General features: G+C 44.3%; 1 protein-coding gene across 3 annotated transcripts in view; it reads left to right on the top strand.

Moving 5' to 3' along the window:
* Positions 1-20,963, top strand: part of CDYL2 (chromodomain Y like 2) — a 115,553-nt gene that overhangs the window by 62,798 nt on the left and 31,792 nt on the right. For all 3 annotated transcript variants that reach the window (XM_061594164.1, XM_061594162.1, XM_061594163.1), the window contains exon 3: positions 20,099-20,316. In XM_061594164.1, coding sequence (XP_061450148.1) covers positions 20,099-20,316 — 218 coding nt within the window. The remainder of the gene's footprint in view (positions 1-20,098; positions 20,317-20,963) is intronic.

The raw sequence follows: 20,963 nt of genomic DNA, 5'->3' as shown, positions 1-20,963 counted from the left end.
AAATGTGAGTGTGCTAACTGACAGATTTAGGATTGCCACAATAAAGGGGAATGAAGCACAAACACACAGGGAAATGGATGCTGACACATTATACTTGGAGTGTGTAAAACCCAAAGAGATAAACTGATGTTTGTAAAACCTCTGTAAAATAAAGGAACAAACAAATGTAGATGTACACTGAACTGAACATGTAAACTGAAAAATGTATCATGTGGAGAAATGTGATTTAAGTGAATACAAGAAATGTAAATGTAATGACAAATGGAAGCAAAAATGTGAACAAATGTAAAAGGTGCTGCTTATGGAAAAATAGGTGGGGGGTGTTGGCAAGTAAAAAGTTCCTAAGAGTATTTTTCCATGGCAGAGTTACAAGGCCAAGTAGCTCACAAGGCTGGAGTGGACGTGCACTCCTCAAGGACACGTTGCCAGGACAACCAGCTGTCTTATCAGTATATAGCTGGAAACTGAAACTGAAAAGGAGTTTGGTTGTACAGAGAGAGACCTTGTAATGTATTCTATACCTCTATTGTCAGTAAAGTGACTCTTAAAACTTATTACTTGTCTGGCTCATTGCTTCAACTGGGATCTAGCCTGTCACTATTCTGTTCTACATCCTGGGCATCTGCTTGTGCCCGAACCAACATCCAACACTGGAACCTTAGATCTTCTGCTGAGGCCCTTCACTAGGTCCCTACTCTGAGGAAGGCTTGGAGGGTGGTGACAAGGGAGAGGTCTTTTTCAGGTGTGGCTCCCCATCTATGGAATCCACTTCCCAGTAAGGTCAGCCTGGCACCTTCCCTGACATCTTTTTGGCGCCACATGAAACTTGCCTTTTTCCTCAGGCATTTGAGAGATATTTATTATTAGTATGCTGTCAAAACTTCTGTGGCTAAATGGGGGTGTTGTTGTTTTATTGTTGTTAGTATGATATGTTTTTAACATTGTTGTAAGTCACTTGGAGACCTTCAGGTAACAAGTGACTAATAAATCTGATAAATAATAGTAGTAATAGCGACAAGAAGATGACTAAGAAGAAACATAGAAAAAAGAAAAGACAGATGCTATTTTTTATACACCATAAAGTCAATAAAAGAATACAATGAACAAAGATGACAGCCATAGACACCCACGAAGTATGCATGATGCAGTCTGCAGGGACATTCATTTGAAATATGAGTAAGGAAGATATAGTGTGAGGCAGGAACGGCTATTAATATGTGCTGAGAAATGATAAGGCAGATACTTCATCTGCTTCTTCACAATTCCTGGAAGTTGTGCTCATGTTATGGCATTTTTTCTGAAAAAAAATAATAAAATATTATTTAAACATTACAAGATGTTCCAGACTGGTTCAAAGATAGATGCCTCAAGGGACACGATTTCTGTCCCCTTTGGGGCTGGCACTGAGACATGAACTCTGAACATGATGTGATGCACTTGTCATGGTTGTGGTTTCTTGATGTCTACCTTTTCTAGCATCACTGGGAATCATCTCAGTCTATCTATAAATGCACAAGGCAAAAAAAAGCTTAAGGAGCTTCAGTCCTAACTCTCGGTGCTCTTGAAATCCATGGCGTGCATATACAATGATGCTACTTTGTATCATTGTCATATGTTCCAATTAGTTCTATTTATATCCCTTTGTATGTACAGGTAAGAAGGAGTATTCATAACTCCGCAATCCCTTCATCTTCTCCTCTAGGCCAAATAATCCCAGGATCTTCACAGTCTCCTTATATGGAAGTCTTCTCCGGCTTCCAAATATTTCTGCTGATCTTTTCTCGATCCTTTTCTCTTTCCATTATATCCTTCGGGAGATTATGGGATCAGGACTGAGCACGCTGTTCTAGCAAAGGATGTCAATGCAATATGTGTGGTTTAGTGTGCACAGTCTTTCACTTTCCACTGTCTGCAGTTCAGTGCCTTTAACTCCTGTCGTGCTCACTCAGCAGAAGTTTTGAAATTTCAGGGCAGCCTTCTGATCTCTTTCCTGTTGGAATTTCACTTCAGACTAAGCAGTTTTTCACTTCATGCCTCAGATTGCCTTCTCTGGGCCCTTTGCAAGGCCCTGAGAAGTCCAGTGGCTGAACTTTCATCTGATGCCCTCGTTCCTTCCCACTGTATTCATCTGGCCTTCTTCCTTTCAAAAATGTAAATGCCATCTTTCAGGGAAAGCCTTCTGAAGGCAATGTACATCAAAACAAATACATCTGATTTGGAAAATAGGTTCAGAAAGGGCAAGGTTCAGCATTTCTCTATATAAGGCTAGGGCTGTGGCCAAAATTTGACACAGTTCACATTTAACAGCAAACATATCTAATTTGCACTTCCCGAAACAACATGCAAAATGAAACACAGCTATCCTCCAAAATGTGCACTCCTCTAAATTTTGCAGTGCTTTTCTGCAGCCAAGTAACGTGCAAAAAAATGCATATACCGGGGAAAGTGTGCATAGGAATGCATATATTAGTTACAATTGCATACAAAATGCATTATATTAAGGGAAACAGTTTTGCAAAAGTCTTAGGAGAAGTTAGCACTAAAAAAAATGCTGGTGTATTTCCAAGAGGACCTTAAAAAAGAAAAAAAGCACACTGATGGGGAAATGTGGAGAACTGAACTTAAGATTGTGAAAATGAGAAACTGAGAGAAACCAAAACTGATACATTCATCCAGCCCTACACAGGGTACAATGACCAGACAGAATCCTTTGCCAGTGGATGTTTTGAGCAATTGGTGTTGATGTCATTCCACACACACCCCAACTCAGTTGGAGTGTTCTGTTTGTCAGTGTGCATTTATTTATTTATTTATTTAAGCAATTTATACCCCGCCCTAGTTCATAGATGACTTTAAAAGAGGATTAGACAAATTCATGGAGAGTAAGGCTATCAACGGTTACTAGCCATGGTGACTATGTTTGACCTCCTCTGTCAGAGGCAGTATATCTCTAAATGCCAGTTGCTGTAAACTGCAGGAAGGGAGACTGTTGTTGCACTCGTGTCCTGCTCGTGGCTATCCAGTAGGCATTTGGTTGGCCGTTGGAAAAACAGGATGCTGGACTAGATAGGCTGTTGGTCTGATCCAACAGGGCTCTTCTTCTGTACTTACATCGGTGAAGAGGAGTGTGCCACAGTAATCCAAGAAAGGCTAAGATCTTTAGCCTGGAGGGCATCCCCTTGATCCTCCACAGCCAACTGTTGGAGAATAGTCCAAATCGCTGCTCACGGTTCAAATCCCCATTCAGCCATGAAGCTTACTGGGTGAGCTTGGCACAGTCATAGAATCATAGAATAGTAGAGTTGGAAGGGGCCTGTAAGGCCATCGAGTCCAACCCTCTGCTCAATACAGGAATCCAACTCAAAGCATTCCTGATAGATGGCTGTTTATCTGCCTCTTGAATGCCTCCAGTGTCGGAGAGCCCACTACCTCTCTAGGTAATTGATTCCATTGTTGTATGGTTCTAACAGTTAGGAAGTTTTTCCTGATGTCCAGTCGAAATCTGGCTTCCTGCAACTTGAGCCGATTATTCTGTGTCCTGCACTCGGATAAGAACATAAGAAGAGCCTGCTGGATCAGGCCAGTGGCCCATCTAGTCCAGCATCCTGTTCTCACAGTGGCCAACCAGGTGCCTGGGGGAAGCCCGCAAGCAGGACCCGAGTGCAAGAACACTCTCCCCTTCTGAGGTTTCCGGCAACTGGTTTTCAGAAGCATGCTGCCTCTGACTAGGGTGGCAGAGCACAGCCATCACGGCTAGTAGCCATTGATAGCCCTGTCCTCCATGAATTTGTCTAATCTTCTTTTAAAGCCATCCAAGCTGGTGGCCATTACTGCATCTTGTGGGAGCAAATTCCATAGTTTAACTATGCACTGAGTAAAGAAGTACTTCCTTTTGTCTGTCCTGAATCTTCCAACATTCAGCTTCTTTGAATGTCCATGAGTTCTAGTATTATGAGAGAGGGAGAAGAACTTTTCTCTATCCACTTTCTCAATGCCATGCATAATTTTATACACTTCTATCATGTCTCCTCTGACCCGCCTTTTCTCTAAACTAAAAAGCCCCAAATGCTGCAACCTTTCCTCGTAAGGGAGTCGCTCCATCCCCTTGATCATTCTGGTTGCCCTCTTCTGAACCTTTTCCAACTCTAGAATATCCTTTTTGAGATGAGGTGACCAGAACTGTACACAGTATTCCAAATGCGGCCGCACCATAGATTTATACAACGGCATTATGATATCAGCTGTTTTATTTTCAATACCTTTCCTAATTATCGCTAGCATGGAATTTGCCTTTTTCACAGCTGCCGCACACTGGGTCGACATTTTCACCGTGCTGTCCACTACAACCCTGAGGTCTCTCTCCTGGTCGGCCACTGCCAGTTCAGACCCCATGAGCGTATATGTGAAATTAAGATTTTTTGCTCCAATATGCATAATTTTACACTTGTTTATATTGAATTGCATTTGCCATTTTTTTGCCCATTCACTCAGTTTGGAGAGGTCTTTTTGGAGCTCTTTGCAATCCCTTTTTGTTTTAACAACCCTGAACAATTTAGTGTCGTCAGCAAACTTGGCCACTTCACTGCTCACTCCTAATTCTAGGTCGTTAATGAACAAGTTGAAAAGTACAGGTCCCAATACCGATCCTTCGCAATCCCGAAGAGATCCCGGCCCTCCTCTATGTGACAATCTTTCATGTACTTGAAGAGTGCTATCATATCTCCCCTCAGTCTTCTCTTCTTCAGGCTGAATATGCCCTGTCCCTTACCATAGCCTAACTCACAGGGTTGTTGTGAGGATACAGTGAAAAGGGTGGGAGCCATGTATGCCCCCTTGAGTTCCTTGTAGGAAAGGTGAGATAGAAATCTAATCATAAATGCAATAAATAAATAAATAGAATAGCTGCCAGCCAGACTGCAACTAGAAACTCGTAAGCAATGCTGCAAGTGAGCTCACCCAGCATTTTCCTATCAGCCAGCAGCTGTCAAAAGTTGCCCTGGGCGGAGGGAGTCACCCGACCCACACTGGTCAAGCCCTTGATAACATACAGAACATCTGTTGAGGTTTCATTGCACCCGCTGGAGTATTCCAGCATTGTCTGCTGGGGCTCGCTGTCTTCTGTGCTTACATTGCCACCTACTCTCCTTGAGAGTGTGTGTTTTGTCAACTTCCTTGAAAGCTTTATAAAAAAAAATTAAAGCAATCCCTTAAAATCTCCTTTTCTTCTCTCTCTGTTGATCAAATTCTCTGAACTGTTTGCTAAAGATGACCTATTACTGAGGTCTTTTTTAGTTTTATTTGATTCTTTTACCATCAGAGTCCAGGGATACCCTTTAATTGCAATGCTAGCTTCACTCCTAAGGAAGTCCGTGTGTGTGGCCTTTACTGTCACTGGTGATAAAATTCTACCGCACTTCTTAACATCACAAGGGCGTGCCTTGTAGGTGAACAAATTGTGGCTTTTAAGTACTTTGCACAGGGGTGTGGACTGGTGGTAAAGACAGCAAGTGTGAGCACTTTTTAAATGTGAATTTTGTTAGAAGTGTGACAAGAGCAACTCCTGTTTGGTCCTCTTTCCATGTGGGGAGAGAGAGAGATAGTCTTCATAGCTGGCTTGGCTGCCGCTGACCTGTGCCCATCTTTTCTGTCTGTCTTCCTTCCATGTAAACTGATATGTCTTAAGGGGCTATTCACACCTCTGACTCGCCTTCCCATTTCTGTCTTCTCTGCTGATCACCAGAGGAGAAGGAGCCACGTTCTCTTTGTCTCCTCTCCTCTAGCGTGAAGGGCAACATCCATGCATGGTCATTGCAGCCTCCAACTTAGCTAGCCAGAAGTAGCACCTTTCCTATCCAGTATGTATTTCTCTTAATAATCTTTTCTTATTTTGAAACCAAATCTAAGTCTGAGTGACTTAAAGCAAGGTAAAATCTCGCTTTCGCTCAGGTAAAATCATACCCGTGCATCACAGAGCGCTGAGCAAGCTACACTGAGCTAAACTCGGCTAATTAACTAAAGCTGTAATTGGTCTACCAGCCATTGGAGAACCCAACAAATTTAAAGGCAAGGTTTCCTACTCTCTGCTTCTTTGAGTGGGAAGACATCCCAGCAGCAACCATTAGAAGATTAAACTGGTGGTAAATGCTTCACTAGAAGAGGGAGTAATGCCATCAGCGCTAAAGGAGGCAATAATAAAACCAGTCTTAAAGAAGCCCTCCTTGGACCTTCGAAATTTGAACAACTTCCGCCCGGTTTCAAATTTACCATTCTTAGGCAAGGCAATTGAGCGGGTGGTGGCAAAGCAATTGCAAGCGCACTTGGAGGAAGCAGATTATCTAGATCCATCTCAATCGGGCTTCAGGCCTGGACATGGGACTGAAACAGCCTTGGTCGCCTTGGTAGATGATATGAGGAGGGCGTGGGATAGGGGCGAATGCACCTTCCTTGTCCTCCTTGATCTCTCAGCGGCTTTTGATACCGTTGACCACATTATCCTCCTGGAACGCTTGGAGAGGTTAGGCGTAGGGGGCACTGTATTGCAGTGGTTCCACTCCTTCCTCTCTGGTAGGTACCAAAGAGTTGCATTGGAGGAGGAGGAGGAGGATCCTTGGCCTCTCACTTGTGGGGTGCCACAAGGCTCCATCCTCTCCCCAATGCTGTTTAACATCTATATAAAGCCGCTGGGGGCAATCATCAGGAGCTTTGGGCTGCGGTGTCATCAATATGCGGATGACACGCAGCTCTATCTCTCATTTAAATCTTCACCAAGGTTGACTGTAGAAACCCTGTCCAAGTGCCTGAAGTCGGTGAGTGGCTGGATGGGAAGGAATAAGCTGAAGCTGAATCCAGACAAAACCGAGGTACTGTTTGTGAGAGACAAGGGAAGATTAGGGGATATTGACCTGGTGCTCAATGGGGTACGTTTGCCCCTGAAAGACCAGGTCCGCAGCCTGGGGGTCATTCTTGATTCCCAGCTGTCCATGGAGGCTCAGGTTTCAGCTGTGAGCCGGGCGGCGCTGTATCAACTCCATCTGATACGGAGGCTGCACCCCTACCTTCCCAACCATCTGCTCTCACCAGTAGTGCATGCTCTGGTCACCTCTCGCCTAGACTACTGTAATGCGCTCTACGTGGGGTTACCCTTGAAAACAGTCCGGAAGTTGCAACTGGTACAGAATGCAGCAGCTCGTCTGATTAAAGGCAGCCGCCGGCAGGATCACATCACCCCAGTGCTAAAAGAGTTGCACTGGTTACCGGTTGTTTACCGAGCCCAATTCAAGGTGTTGGTTTTGACCTTTAAATCCCTATACGGTTTCGGGCCGGTCTATCTAAAGGAGCGCCTCCAGCATTGGCAGAGATGCCGCTCAACAAGATCAGCCTCAGAAGACCTTCTCTCTGTCCCACCGGTTAAAACAGCTGGACTGGTGAGGACCAGAGGGAGGGCCTTTTCAATAGTGGCCCCCACCCTGTGGAATTTTCTCCCAAATGATCTCCGCCATGCCCCTTCGATGATGAGCTTCCACCGGATTTTAAAGACCTGGTTTTTCAGACAAGCCTTTGGGTTGGGTTAAGTTTTTACTGTTGGGTTTTTATATTTTAATATTGTAATGTTTAATGTATTTTACTTGTATGTCGCCCAGAGTGGCTGGATAACCAGCCAATGGGCGACTAATAAATATAATAATAATAATAATAATAATAATAATAATAATAATAATAATAATAATCCCTCTTCTAGAATTCACTGTAGAGATGTGCCTGTGGCCACATCTGTACGATACATTTAAAGCAACATTATATCATTTTAAATGCTGATGACACGGAGCTCTATTTCTCCTTTTCATCTTCTTCAGGTGAGGCTGTCAATGTGCTGAACTGGTGTCTGGCTGCGACAATGAACTGGATGAGGGCTAATAAACTGAGGCTCATTCCAGACAAGACTGAGATGCTGTTAGTGGATGGTTCTTCTGACTGGATGGTGGATGTCCAACCTGTCCTGGATGAGGTTGCACTCCCCTTGAAGGAGCAGGTTCATAGCTTGGGGGTTCTCCTAGAGCCATCTCTGTCACTTGAGGCTCAGGTAGCCTCGGTGGCATGGAGTGCCTTCTACCAACTTCGGTTGGTGGCCCAGCTATGCCCCTATCTGGACAGGGATAACCTGGCTTCAGTTGTCCATGCTCTGGTAACCTTCATGTTAGATTACTGCAATGTGCTCTACGTGGGGCTGCCTTTGAAGATGGTTCAGAAGCTGCAGCTTGTGCAAAATGCAGTGGCCAGATTGGTAACAGGGACCAGACGGTTTGAACATATAAAACCGATTCTGGCCCACTTGCATTGGCTACCTGTATGTTTCCAAGCTCGATTCAAGGTGCTGTTTTTAACCTATAAAGCCTTACACACCTTGGGACCACAATACCTGATGGAACGCCTCTCCCGACACAAACCCACCTGTACACTATGTTCCACATCAAAGGCCCTCCTCCGGGTGCCTACTCTGAGGGACACTGGGAGGCTGGCAACAAGGGAGAGGGCCTTCTCAGTGGTGGCCCCCAAATTATGAAATGATCTTCCTGATGAGGTGTGCCTGGCGCCAACACTGTTTTCTTTTCGGTGCCAGGTCAAGACTTTCCTCTTCTCCCAGGCATTTTAGCATGTGTTTTTAAATTGCTTTTGAAAAATGTGTTTTTAAATTTGTACATTTGTTTTTAATGTTTTTAATTGTTGTAAACCGCCCAGAGAGCTTCAGCTATGGGGCGGTATACAAATGCAATAAATAAATAAATAAATAAATAAACAGTCATGGCTTCCCCCAAAGCATTCTGGGAACTGTAATTTTTTTTAAGGGTGCTGAGAGTCGTTAGGAGGCCCCGGTTCCCTCACAGAGCTACAATTCCCAGAGTGGGTTTATCAAGCAATCCCTCTTCCTAGGGAATTCTGGGAATTGTAGCTCTGTGAAGGGACTAGGGGTCTTCTAACAACTCTCAGCACCCTTCACAAACTACAGTTCCCGGGATGCTTTGGGGAAGCCACGACTGTCTAAAGTGGTATGACGCTGCTTTAAATGCATGGGGCAAATGGGGACTGCGTGGGGTGAATTCAGCATCAGCCGATCTCTCCCATCCCACAAACTATATTCATTTTTCAGATGTCTGTAGACATTTTCAGGAGTCCTCATCACCTTCTTCCCCAGGCATGGACCCATTTTCTGTCCCCTGCGGCATCTTTGCACCACCACAGCAGAGGTGGGGAACTTCAGGCCCAGGGGGCCAGATGTGGCCATCCAGGTCTCTCTGTTTGGCCCTTGGAACTCTCTCCAGTCCACATCCCTCACTGGTCCTTTTTTTTTTGCCCGGGTGGAACAGGTCCTTGAACTCTGATAATGCCTCTTGCTTGCCTGGAGGGAGGACAGAGAGGGGGGTGCAGTGTGGTGTACAAACTACACTAAAATGCACATTTGCTGCCCCACCCACTTTTGCCTCTGGCCCTGCCAGCCACTGGCATGCAGTCCCTGGGAGAGAATGCAGCCCTCTGGGTGAATCTTTTTCCTGCCCTACAGGGTTGTCCACTCCTTCCTATCCTCCCTCCCCCCCCGGCAAAAAAAAAGGGCAGATCTATGCTTTTAGCAACTTCTGTCTATTTGCTTTTGTCTCCTTCTAACCTCTTCATTAGGAAAAGTTTGAACCTCTTGATTTTTCCCCTGTCTCCTGTAGGCCTGTCAAAGTTTGGGAGAGAGGGCAAGGTGATGAGCCTCTTGCAAGGTGGGTCTCATTGGCCCCAGATTACGCCCCGTGCACCTGAGACATAAAGCTGTCTCCTTCTCTCTCTGTGTGACCTGATCCATCTCATCACATTGCTGCTGACAGGTCATTTGGGGAGGTTCAGGGAACCCCTGTGTTTTTTTAGGATGGCTGATAAATTAGGCGGATCAATTTGTTTTACACATAAAGTAACAGAAGCCCGCACTTGGATAATATCCCATTACACGCCGCTGTCTCTCTTGGTGGAGCCTCTTCTCCTGTTTGCTCCTATCAAATGCCATGACAGATCTCCTGAGGACCAGCCCTTGGTTAAACTCGCGTCCTCTTGTGTGTAGGGCTCTGCTTTGCTTGGAAGACCCGCTGTGAGGTTAACAGCCTCTTTCGTCGCCTCTTCAACTTGCTCACTAGGTGCTCTCTTTGAACAAAGGAGGAAACAACAAATAATGATAATAACCTGATTGATGAGAGGGGCTTATGTTGTGTTAGATTTCCCTGAAGGATTAATCCCCTGCCCTCTCCCCTTGCCATCTGTACCTTCAGCAGCTGTTTGCTTATTCCACAATAAGCATATACATTTCCCAGCCTCCCTTCATCCATTGCCCCAGTGCTTGTCTGTGATTTTTCAGAGTATTTTGGACTTCACTGTAGTCAAATTTGCTTAGATCTGATGCCTAACAGACACTCAGCATTCTTTGGCCACTCAGCATGATCAGCCCCATTGGGTTGTGGGGGTTTCTTTGGGGGGGTTGCCCATTCAGAGTTTCTTCCCCCTAAGATATTTTGTACGTGTGCAAACCTGGGAGTTGCCCTTTGATACCTCCCTGTTGTTTCCGAGGCTGCATACACATTCAAAGTACATTCACAGCATACTCCATTCTCCGTCCCCCTCCAAGAATCCCGGGAACTGTAATTTACACCTCACAGAGCTACAATTCCCAGCACCCTTAACAAACTCCAGTTCCCAGGATTCTTTTGGGGTGAGTCCTTTGACTGCGCTTTAAAGCTTTTGTTTGCATGCAGCTGTAGTGGACCCATTTTGCCTAAAACCCTGTTGGCACTCACCAGGTGAGTCTTCCGTGAGAGGGGGCAATTAAGATTTGAAGATTTGTCCTACATGTTTTGAGAATGAAAACAATATTCCCTGAGTGGGTTTTACCTGCTCTGCTGGAATAAGATCTGTGAAGACCCTTTGCCCCGAGACAGTTCTGCTCCCCTTGTGTTGAATCTTCAAACAACAATAAATGGTTGTTTTCAAGCACCAGTCTGGGCCTCTCTGTGTTTTCATCTTTCGACTGCTGCCCTTTCTTCCACCTGCAGCTCTCCTCCTCCTGATGCATCCATTATATGGGAGGTTTGGGTATATACATATATGTCATGAACCCTGTATCCAGCAGTAATCCAGTATTGTGGGACCGCAATATCTGATGGAATGCCTCTCCCGCTATGAACCTACCCGTTCACTTCGTTCAGTATCTAAGGCCCTCCTCCGGGTACCAACCCATCAGGATGCCCGGAGGATTGTTATTAGATCTAGGGCCTTTTCTGTGGTGGCCCCCGAACTATGGAACAGCTTACCTGAGGAGATACGCCTGGCGCCTACGGTACTTTCTTTTAGGCGCCAGGTTAAGACCTGGTTATACTCCCAGGCATTTTAACGTTCATGTTTTATATTTAATGTTTTTATTCTACTTTGTTGTGATTTTGTATGTTTTATTGTAACTTTGTATTTTAACTCTGCTGTTCACTGCCCAGAGAGCTATTCGCTATGGGCGGTCTATAAATAAAATAAAATAAATAAATAAATAAATAAATAATAGCGTTGGAGACTGCAGGGACACCCCATATGGAGGCAGGTCAGGTTCAAGGCTCAGAGCTGACTGCTGAAGACAGGGAGGCCATTGCACCTAGGGCTGTTGGACAGGAACTCCCAGAGGAACCTTCCAGACCACCAGGACCTATAGGGCTCAGAGCCTGGACCCTCATGGGTAACTTTCCCTGAGCCGGAAGAATCAGGTGCCTCCCACTGCACATCACCAGTCTGGTGACACAGGAAGCACAAAAGGAGGGAAGCTATGGAATGGAGGGGGAGGAGTGACCGTCTTCAGGCCACCATACAAGAGGATGGAGCCTGGAGGAGATAGTCTGGAGAGAGGGGCTTAAAAGGCTTCAGTCTTGCTCACTTGGAGCTGTCCATGGTCCAGCAACTTGCTGCTGTCTCCATGGGATCTGTCATCAGACATGACATTATGGAGATCAGGTGGTCCATCTGACTCAGTCTTGTCTATGCCAACTCTCAGTGCCTCTGCAAAGGCTCAAGCAGCCTGAAGCCCTACCCAAGATCCTTTTGAACTGGAGACATCAGCAACTGAACCTGGGACCACCTTCAGTATGCAATGCATATGTTTGACTGCTCATTTACGGCACCTCCCACTTCTGAGCTGGACAGACCAGTAGTCTGACTCAGCAGAAAACAGGTTCATTTGGGGAAGGGCTGTAGGTCAGTGACACGAGCATCTGCCTTGCATGTAGAAGGCCCCAGGTTCAATCCCCGGCATCTCCAGGTAGGTTAGAAAAAGACTTCTTGTTTGAAACCCTGGAGAGACACTGCCAATCAGTGTAGACAGTACTGAGCTAGGCGGCCCAATACATCTGACTCAGTATAAGGCAACTTCCTTTATTCCTGTGCGATGCTGGGCGCACCTCACACCTGCAAGCACTTACAGAAAGAGTTCTCCTCGATTCTGAAGAATCCTCATGTGCGAAGGCAGATATGTCCCTGTTTGCTCCATGCAAAAAGTACACATTCATGCCCATGCACACACATAAGGGCTTGCATGCTCAAATAAGTGCTCTTTGAGAAGTAAAGGCGAGGAGGTTGAAGCACTCATTGCTTCAGCCATTTGATCTACTTGAACCACTTTCGTTCATCAGTGCTCTAATGAAGAGAAGGCAATTCCCCCATGTTGCCTGTGACACATATAATGTTTAGCCATTACAGTCTAATTCAGTGTTGGGTCTCTGTCTGCTTTAATCTAGCACTGTTCCCTCACTAGATTTTTCTCAGCAAGACTAGCTTGTACAGGTCATTTCACCTACACATGAGCTGCTGTGTTTCCTCAAGGATGGGCATGTCTCCTACTTTACAAAGGATAGTCTTCTATTTTAAGGTTTGCCAGAGAACTGCCCTCTAATGGCTGTCTGGTCCAAATCTGATTTAAAGACAAAGAACTCTAAGAAGGAAGACCTTGAAGTTGCCCATAGGCAACAGACTAAGCAGACACACAGATCAGCTGGTCACATCTTCCCACTATGGTTAAATATATTGTATTTCTATTTAAACTATAATAGTTTCTAAAATTGTATCTATGCCTATGATTTAGCACAGCTTTCCCCAACCTGATATTTTAGCCTACAACTACCAACAACCCTAGCCAGCGAGAACAATGGCCAATGATGATGGGAGTTGTCATCCAAAACATCTGGAGGTTACCAGGTTGAGGGAGGTTGATTTAGCACATGCAGATTTTATGCAAATCTGTGCCTTCTTTTGTCCTTCCCCCCCCCCGATGCACAGGGGACCATCTCACCTTGGAATCCCCCAGCAATAACATGGGCAAATACTAATTTGAACGAGGCTTCAAGCAGATACTTTCAGCAGATGTGAATTATCATTTTCTTCTTCTTTCTATAAAGAATGTGTAAGAAAAAGACAATGAAGCAGAAATAGGAGAAATACAGAGCAGAGCAGAGGGAGTTGTCTCAGTTGATCTACAGGTGAGGACATATAAGCAAGACAGCTTTCAGAGAGCGAGCGAACAGGCAGAGCAAACAGGAGTTTGACAAAGGAGTTTGACAGGGGAGTTCAATGGGGAGGTCCATAAAAAAAAACCAAACAAATTACTGATTCTCCTTGTACAGCGCACTACATACTAGTGGGACTCTCAAGTTTACCCTGAAGTAGGACAGGACAAAGCACAGGGTACTCCAAAACAAGTAGTTAGAAAGAAACAAAAGGTAGAAGAGAGTATGAGCGGGAAGGATTCTCCAGTGGTTGTCCCTACCTTCAAAAAGGGCAAGAAGGAGGAACCGGGGAACTATAGACCAGTCAGCCTAACATCAATCCCTGGGAAAATTCTGGAGAAGATTATAAAGCAGTCAATCTGTAAGCACCTTGAAAGCAATGCAGTGATTACTAGGAGCCAACATGGATTTATGAAGAACAAATCCTGCCAAACTAATCTCATCTCATTTTTTGATTGGGTAACCTCCCTTGTAGACTGTGGGAATGCTGTGGACATAATTCATCTCGACTTCAGCAAAGCTTTTGACAAAGTGCCCCATGATATTCTGATTAGCAAGCTAGCTAAATGTGGGCTGGATGGAACAACTATTAGATGGATCCACAGTTGGCTCCAGAATCGTACTCAAAGAGTGCTTATCAATGGCTCCTTCTCAAACTGGGCGGAAGTAACAAATGGGGTACCACAGGGCTCGGTCCTGGGCCCAGTGCTCTTTAACATTTTTATTAACGACGTGGATGAGGAGGTACAAAGCATGCTTATCAAATTTGCAGATGATACAAAATTGGGGGGCATAGCTAATAAGACAGAAACAAAATTCAAAGGGACCTTGATAGGCTGGAGCATTGGGCTGAAAACAACAGAATGCAATTCAACAGGGATAAATGCCAAGTTCTACACTTAGGAAAAAGAAACCAAATGTACAGTTATAAGATGGGGGATACTTGGCTCAGCAGTACGACATGTGAGAAGGATCTTGGAATTGTCATTGATCACAAGCTGAATATGAGCCAACAGTGTAATGTGGTTGCAAAAAAGGCAAATGCTATATTAGGCTGCATTAACAGAAGTATAGTTTCCAAATCATGTGAAGTACTAGTTCCCCTCTATTCAGCACTGGTTAGCCCTCATCTTGAATACTGCATCCAGTTCTGGTCTCCGCACTTCAAGAAAGATGCAGACAAACCGGAACAGGTTCAGAGGAGGGCAACAAAGATGATCAGGGGACTGGAAACAAAGCCCAGAGCTTGGAAAAGTTACTTTTTTGAACTACAACTCCCATCAGCCCAATCCAGTGGCCATGCTGGCTGAGGCTGATGGGAGTTGTAGTTCAAAAAAGTAACTTTTCCAAGCTCTGACAAAGCCCTATGAGGAGAGCCTGAAAGAACTAGGCATGTTTAGCCTGGAGAAGAGAAGACTGAGGGGAGATATGACAGCACTCTTCAAGTACATGAAAGGTTGTCACATAGAGGAGGGCCGGGATCTCTTCTCGCTCATCCCAGAGTGCAGGACACGGAATAATGGGCTCAAGTTGCAGGAAGCCAGATTTCGACTGGACATCAGGAAAAACTTCCTAACTGTTAGAGCCATACGACAATGGAACCAATTACCTAGAGAGGTAGTGGGCTCTCCGACACTGGAGGCATTCAAGAGGCAGCTGGACAGCAATCTGTCGGGAATGCTTTGATTTGGATTCCTGCATTGAGCAGGGGGTTGGACTCGATGGCCTTGTAGGCCCCTTCCAACTCTACTATTCTATGATTCTATGATAAGTAGCAAAAAAATACAAAAAGATTTAAGAAGTACAGGAAAGAACAGATGATGGCAGTATAAAATAGGTGTAGTTAAATGTACGATGTTTCAAAAATGTTGATGCAGCTATTTGATCACTTCTGCCCTGTTATTCTTCCAAATTTATCATGAACGTTTATCATGAAGGACAGACATCCACCATCTTTCACCCAGTGGTTTGAGGATCTCGCTACTGCTTTACTCTGCCGAATGGTAGAGCTGGCGCTGCCTTTTAACATGGAGGTAGCTCCTAAGTACTCAGACAGTTTTTTGTCAGGTTACATAAATGACAGTATATGTACTAATAAATCACATGTTACTGGTCTTCCACTTAACATTTGTTGGGGGTGGGAGGAAATGAAACCTCGTTAAGAACTTCAAATGAGATCTTACAAACTGTGGCACTGATTTCACACATTTCTCTGTGTGATTAAGAATCACCATCCACAATCATGATTTCGCAAACTATCTTTAGTAGGACTCTATTACATTTGTTGCATATTTGATTTGGGAGGGGGGGAATAATTAAAAACTGCCTAGAGGAAAACTAATAAAACAATAGTAGTAGTAGTATTTTATCTTTCACGTATAGTAGTAGTAGTAGTAGTAGTAGTAGTAATAATAATAATAATAATAATAATAATAAAATGTATATCCTGCCCTTCCTCCCTGAAGGACCCCCAGGGCGGCAAACAAAAACTCTAAAAGCACTCAAAGACATCTTAAAAACGAACTTTAAAATATATTAAAACACCTTAGAAACCTTTTTAAAAGCTTTAAAAACATCTTAAAAAGCAATTCCAAGGCAGTGTACCCACTACAACAAAAGCAGCTAAAAACTATCTTTTGGAGACTATTAGATAGTGTCTTACTGCATTAATAAGCATCGTTGTGAAAAAAGCAATAGGTGTTGTATGTAAGGTGAATAGGTCTAGAGTGTGATACTTATAGAGGCCTTCATGTGTAGTCGTAGCTGTCCAGTCATAAATTCTGTTGACATTTTTTTCCTCCCTACACCTTCAAAAGTACATAATCCAGACCCCAGTGATGTTAATTGAAAGGCTTCTGTTGCCTTTGGTTACTCCCTGAGAGACTAATTTACCTTGAATCCCCATGGCAGTAAGCAAAGAAAAATCCAATCTACAAAACTCAGGTCCAGGTCCCATTTGAACGTCTGATTCTCACTGAAATTACACCAGACTGCCTGGAGCCAAGGAGCAACTTCATTCATTTTAATTTGAATATAAGAGAACCAAGAGCGAGGTTCAGATTTAACACACTATTTGTTTGGTTACTTAATGTATTTAAATCCTGCCTTTTAGGGTGAGACTCTCTCAAAGTGGCTAGCAGCAATGAATAAATACAGTGGGTTGTATCCAATGCTCATCTTACTCAGAGTAAACCCATTGAGATTAATGGGCATTGCTAACTTAGGGCGATTAATTTTAATAGGTCAACTCAGGGCCAGCCCCAGGCATGCCAGGGCCCTTGGGTACCAGCTGCCCTGGGCCCCTCCGCTCCCCTTCTGTGATCCATGGAACTTAAGCATCCGCAGACTGCAAGAGAGGCGCTTCCACGCTGCCCACCATCCCCCACGCTTCACCTACCTTTCTGTTGTTTTTTGCGGAGCACACAGGTTTGCTATCAATCAAGATGGCGGCCAAGGTTTCCCTAAGGGCCTGAAGCTTCTGCCGCCATCTTGGTTGATGGCAGCAATGCACGCATGTAGCACACATGCGTGCCATCAACCAAGATGGCGGCAGAGGCTTCAGCCCCTTAAGGAAACCTTGGCTGCCATCTTGATTGATAGCAAATCTGCATGCTGCAAAAAACAATGGGAAGGTAGGTAAAGCGGGGGGATAGTGGGGGGATGGCGGTCCACGGATGCTTCCGCAGATCATGGAAGGAGAGCGGAGGGCCCCCTGTAGCTCCAGGAGCCCTCGGGCCAGTGCCCCACCTGGCCACCCTTTAGAACCGGCCCTGGGTCAACTCAAAGTTAGTTGGATGCAACCCAAAATATCAAACAATACAGACATTAAAAATGTGACCAGTAAATTAACCATTTAAAATATTTTCTTGCCGATACCAATAAGTCCGTGGCCAAGTTCCTCTTCCTTGCCCAAAGTAGTCGTAAGAGGATTCTTTTTTCTTAATTGTAATCTCTTTTATGTCTTATCTATTGCATTTTTGTATTCTAACTATTTTGATGTCATATTGATTATGTATTTTATTTATTTTAATGAGTCTGTGACCATATAACAATATAGAACAAGAATCATTCAAATAGCAGCCACTAAAACATGAAGCCAAATAAAGCCATCAGTAAAAAACTGAGTGGAATTTTTAAAAAATATGCTTAAAGGCCTCCAATGAGGGGGCCATTCACACTTCCCAGGGAAGGGAATTCCAGAGACATGAGGCCACAACAGACAAGGCCCTGTTCCTGGTTATCCACCAATCTCATGATTCTTAAGCAGCAGGCCTCTGAGACTGATCTCAGAGTCTGGGCAGGTTCATATGTTCAAGGATGGTCACTATTTCCCAGGCTCTGTTGAGGGATAGGAGAGAAATTTAGTTTAGTTCACATTTTAATGAGAACCTGCCTACTCCACACTTTCCAAACCAAATACATGAACCAAAACACAGACATCCTTCGAAATTCACACTTCTCTGAATTTTGCGATGTAGTTCTCCAGCCAAATCATGTATACCAAAAAAATGCATATATTAGGAGAAATTGTGCACTAAAATACACGTATTAGTGAAAATAGCTTGCAAAGATGCATTATATTAAGGAAATTTGCTTGCAAAAAATGTGTGTTAGGCAAAATTGCATACAAAATAAATGTACACTAAAATGCTGGTGAATTTTCATGAGGGCTTTTTTTTTTAATGCAAACTGATGCAGAAATGTGGAGAACCAACTTCAGACTGGAAAAATTAGAAGCTGAGAGAACCAAATCTGTCCATTCCCAGCTCTTTCCCTTGTAAATCATTCATTACTGCATTAATGAATACAGTAAGAGAAGAGACTTCAAGGATGCACATTAGTGGAGGCCTTCTTTGGTGAAGTGCTGCTTGATATGAGAATCGTGGTGTTAGACACGTCTGTTGCAAGCATCTGTTTTCATCTGTGAAATGTTGGAGGTGATGCCCATCAGTACATACAGCCTGGTTTGATTTCCTCTATCAGTTTTCAGAATTTAGAAAGCACGTGGATGGGGGAACCTTAGTTCATACAAAGGTTAATCTTTCCCTCTGTTGGCTAGCTGTCTCAAGCTTTTGAAAATTGGCAAAATAAAGGGTGAAATCCAGCCAAAACTACACATGCGAACAGCACAATCCTAAATATATCGACAGAGAAATAAGTGCCATTAGGCTCAGTGGGGTTTACTCCCGGTAAGTGGGCATAGGGTTGCATCCTGAAATCCCAAAAGGGAGTATTTTAAGCACATCCTTTTTTGTTTTGCTTTAGCTAGAGCAGGAGCAGGGAACCTCAGGCCCTCCAAGTTGCCCTATCTGGCCCTTCAGATTCTCTCCAGGCCGTGCCATTTCACCAGGCCACACCTCACACTGGCCCAAGCTCCATGCCCTCCTTGAGTACTTTTGTCTGGCTGGAATGTGTTTTTGAACGGTGACAATGATGATTAATTTCACTTATCAGTCATTTTCATCTCAAAGCAACTTGACAAAAATAAAATTCAATACAGAAAAAAACAAAAAATTAAATAATGCCAACACACAATCTATAAAATGCTCATACAGAACCATGTTAATAAGGACCAGGTTCTACCCACCGCACTAAAAGATGAGCACTAATATAGGAGGCAACAATAACTAAAGGCCAGAGCAAATAGAATGGTCTTAGCCTGGTGGCTAAAGACTGTCAAGGATGGTGCCAGTTGGGTCTCCCTGGGGAAAGCATTCCACATATGTGGGGCCACCACTGAAAAGGCCTGTTTTCATGTGACCACACCTTATTGACCTCCCTCGGGTGGGGCACACAGACCACAGGGTCCAGGCTAGTACATATGGGAAGAAACTGTTTCTCTTACTTCTCTGGATGGTGAATAGAGAGATTGGGGGGGCATATGGAAACCTCTGGTTTCTGTGTAGCTTACAGTACAAAGGTAAAAATTACAACCATTGATCTGCCCACACTGGCAAAATGTCCACCATCTCTGGCCCCATTCACCATGGGCATGTGGTCCACATGAGGTGGCTAACAAGGGAATGCAGACCAAGGATTGAAAAAGATTCCTCACATGTGAGTGTAGAGCACATTCAAAATAAATATTTTTCACTTAATAAATTGCCATTCAGAACAAGGGACTGAATTTATTTTCTCTCATGGAAGGGAAGAGTTGCCATTGTCTTCTGTGGAAGAAAATATAGGGGTTGCCATCATTGCAGCTCTCTGAATTACTCCATCCTAGTGAGTAAACAGATCAGCCAAACCAAGAAGGCACCAAATGAAACTGAAGTACATCAAAGATGTTAGTGCATCTTGAGGAGAAGGGCCATAGCTTCATGGTAGAATATCTGCAGAAGGTCTCAGATTCAGTCCCTGACATCTCCAGGTAGGGCTGGGAGAGACCCTGGAGAGCATCAACAGTCAGTATGGACAATACTAAGCTAGATGGAACAATGGAACAATATAAGGCAGCTTCCTATCTTCCTATGCTTGTCCCTTTGGGAATTTCTAGAGATAATGACATGTGTCTCTTCTGACTCTCTGCCTTTTGAAAGGTTCTTCTCTGGCGAACGGAGGCCTGAATCTTCATAGCACTGTGAAAAGGAAGCTGGAAGGGGAGAAAGATTACGTCTTTGATAAGAGACTCAGGTACAGCGTGCGTCAGAACGAGAGCAACTGTCGGTTCAGAGACATTGTAGTACGCAAAGAAGATGGATTCACGCACATCCTCCTGTCCAGTCAGACCTCAGATAACAATGCACTGACTCCAGAGGTATGCAGGTGAACATCCAAGCAAAGGGGAAATGTCCCAAAAAGTAGGAGAATGATAATGGCCAGAAAGTTAAAGTCAGTCTTAGTCTGTGTTTGTGATGGTCCCCTCCTAGCCAGTACAGAAGCTTCCCTCTCTGTGACTTCTGCCGTTGATGCTTGCAACGTTTTTAACAAAAGAATAAAATCAGAGGCTGCCAGTTTGGAGTCCCTTCACAAGTTTGTTTGTGTTCCTCAGGGCTTGAACAGGGGTCCTAGGTGATGCTTGTATTATGAAGTGATTATTATTTTCTCCTAATATGTTCTCACGATGACCAGTTGTTGTTTTTCCCTGATTGCACTTCCAAGTGGCAAGATATTGAGACTAACTGATGGGGAAGGACCATAGTTCAAGAGTAGAGCACAGGCCTTACATGGAGAAAGTTCTCAGGTTCAATCCCTGGCATCTCCAGGTAGGACTAGGAATGTCCCATTGTCTGAAACCCTCTAGAGCCACTGCCAGTCAGTGTAGGCCATACTGAGCTTCATGGTTGGAGTCGGTATAAAGCAGCTTACTGTGTTCCTTCCTATCATTTCAGGCCATTCTCCAGGATGAGATAAATATCAAGATTTTACCACTTGAGAAATCAGTTAGAATAAATGCTTAATACC

This window comes from Rhineura floridana, chromosome 13 (assembly GCF_030035675.1).
Source record: "Rhineura floridana isolate rRhiFlo1 chromosome 13, rRhiFlo1.hap2, whole genome shotgun sequence".
In the NCBI taxonomy this organism is placed as follows: domain Eukaryota; kingdom Metazoa; phylum Chordata; class Lepidosauria; order Squamata; family Rhineuridae; genus Rhineura; species Rhineura floridana.
This window is presented reverse-complemented; position numbering and strand designations above follow the sequence as displayed.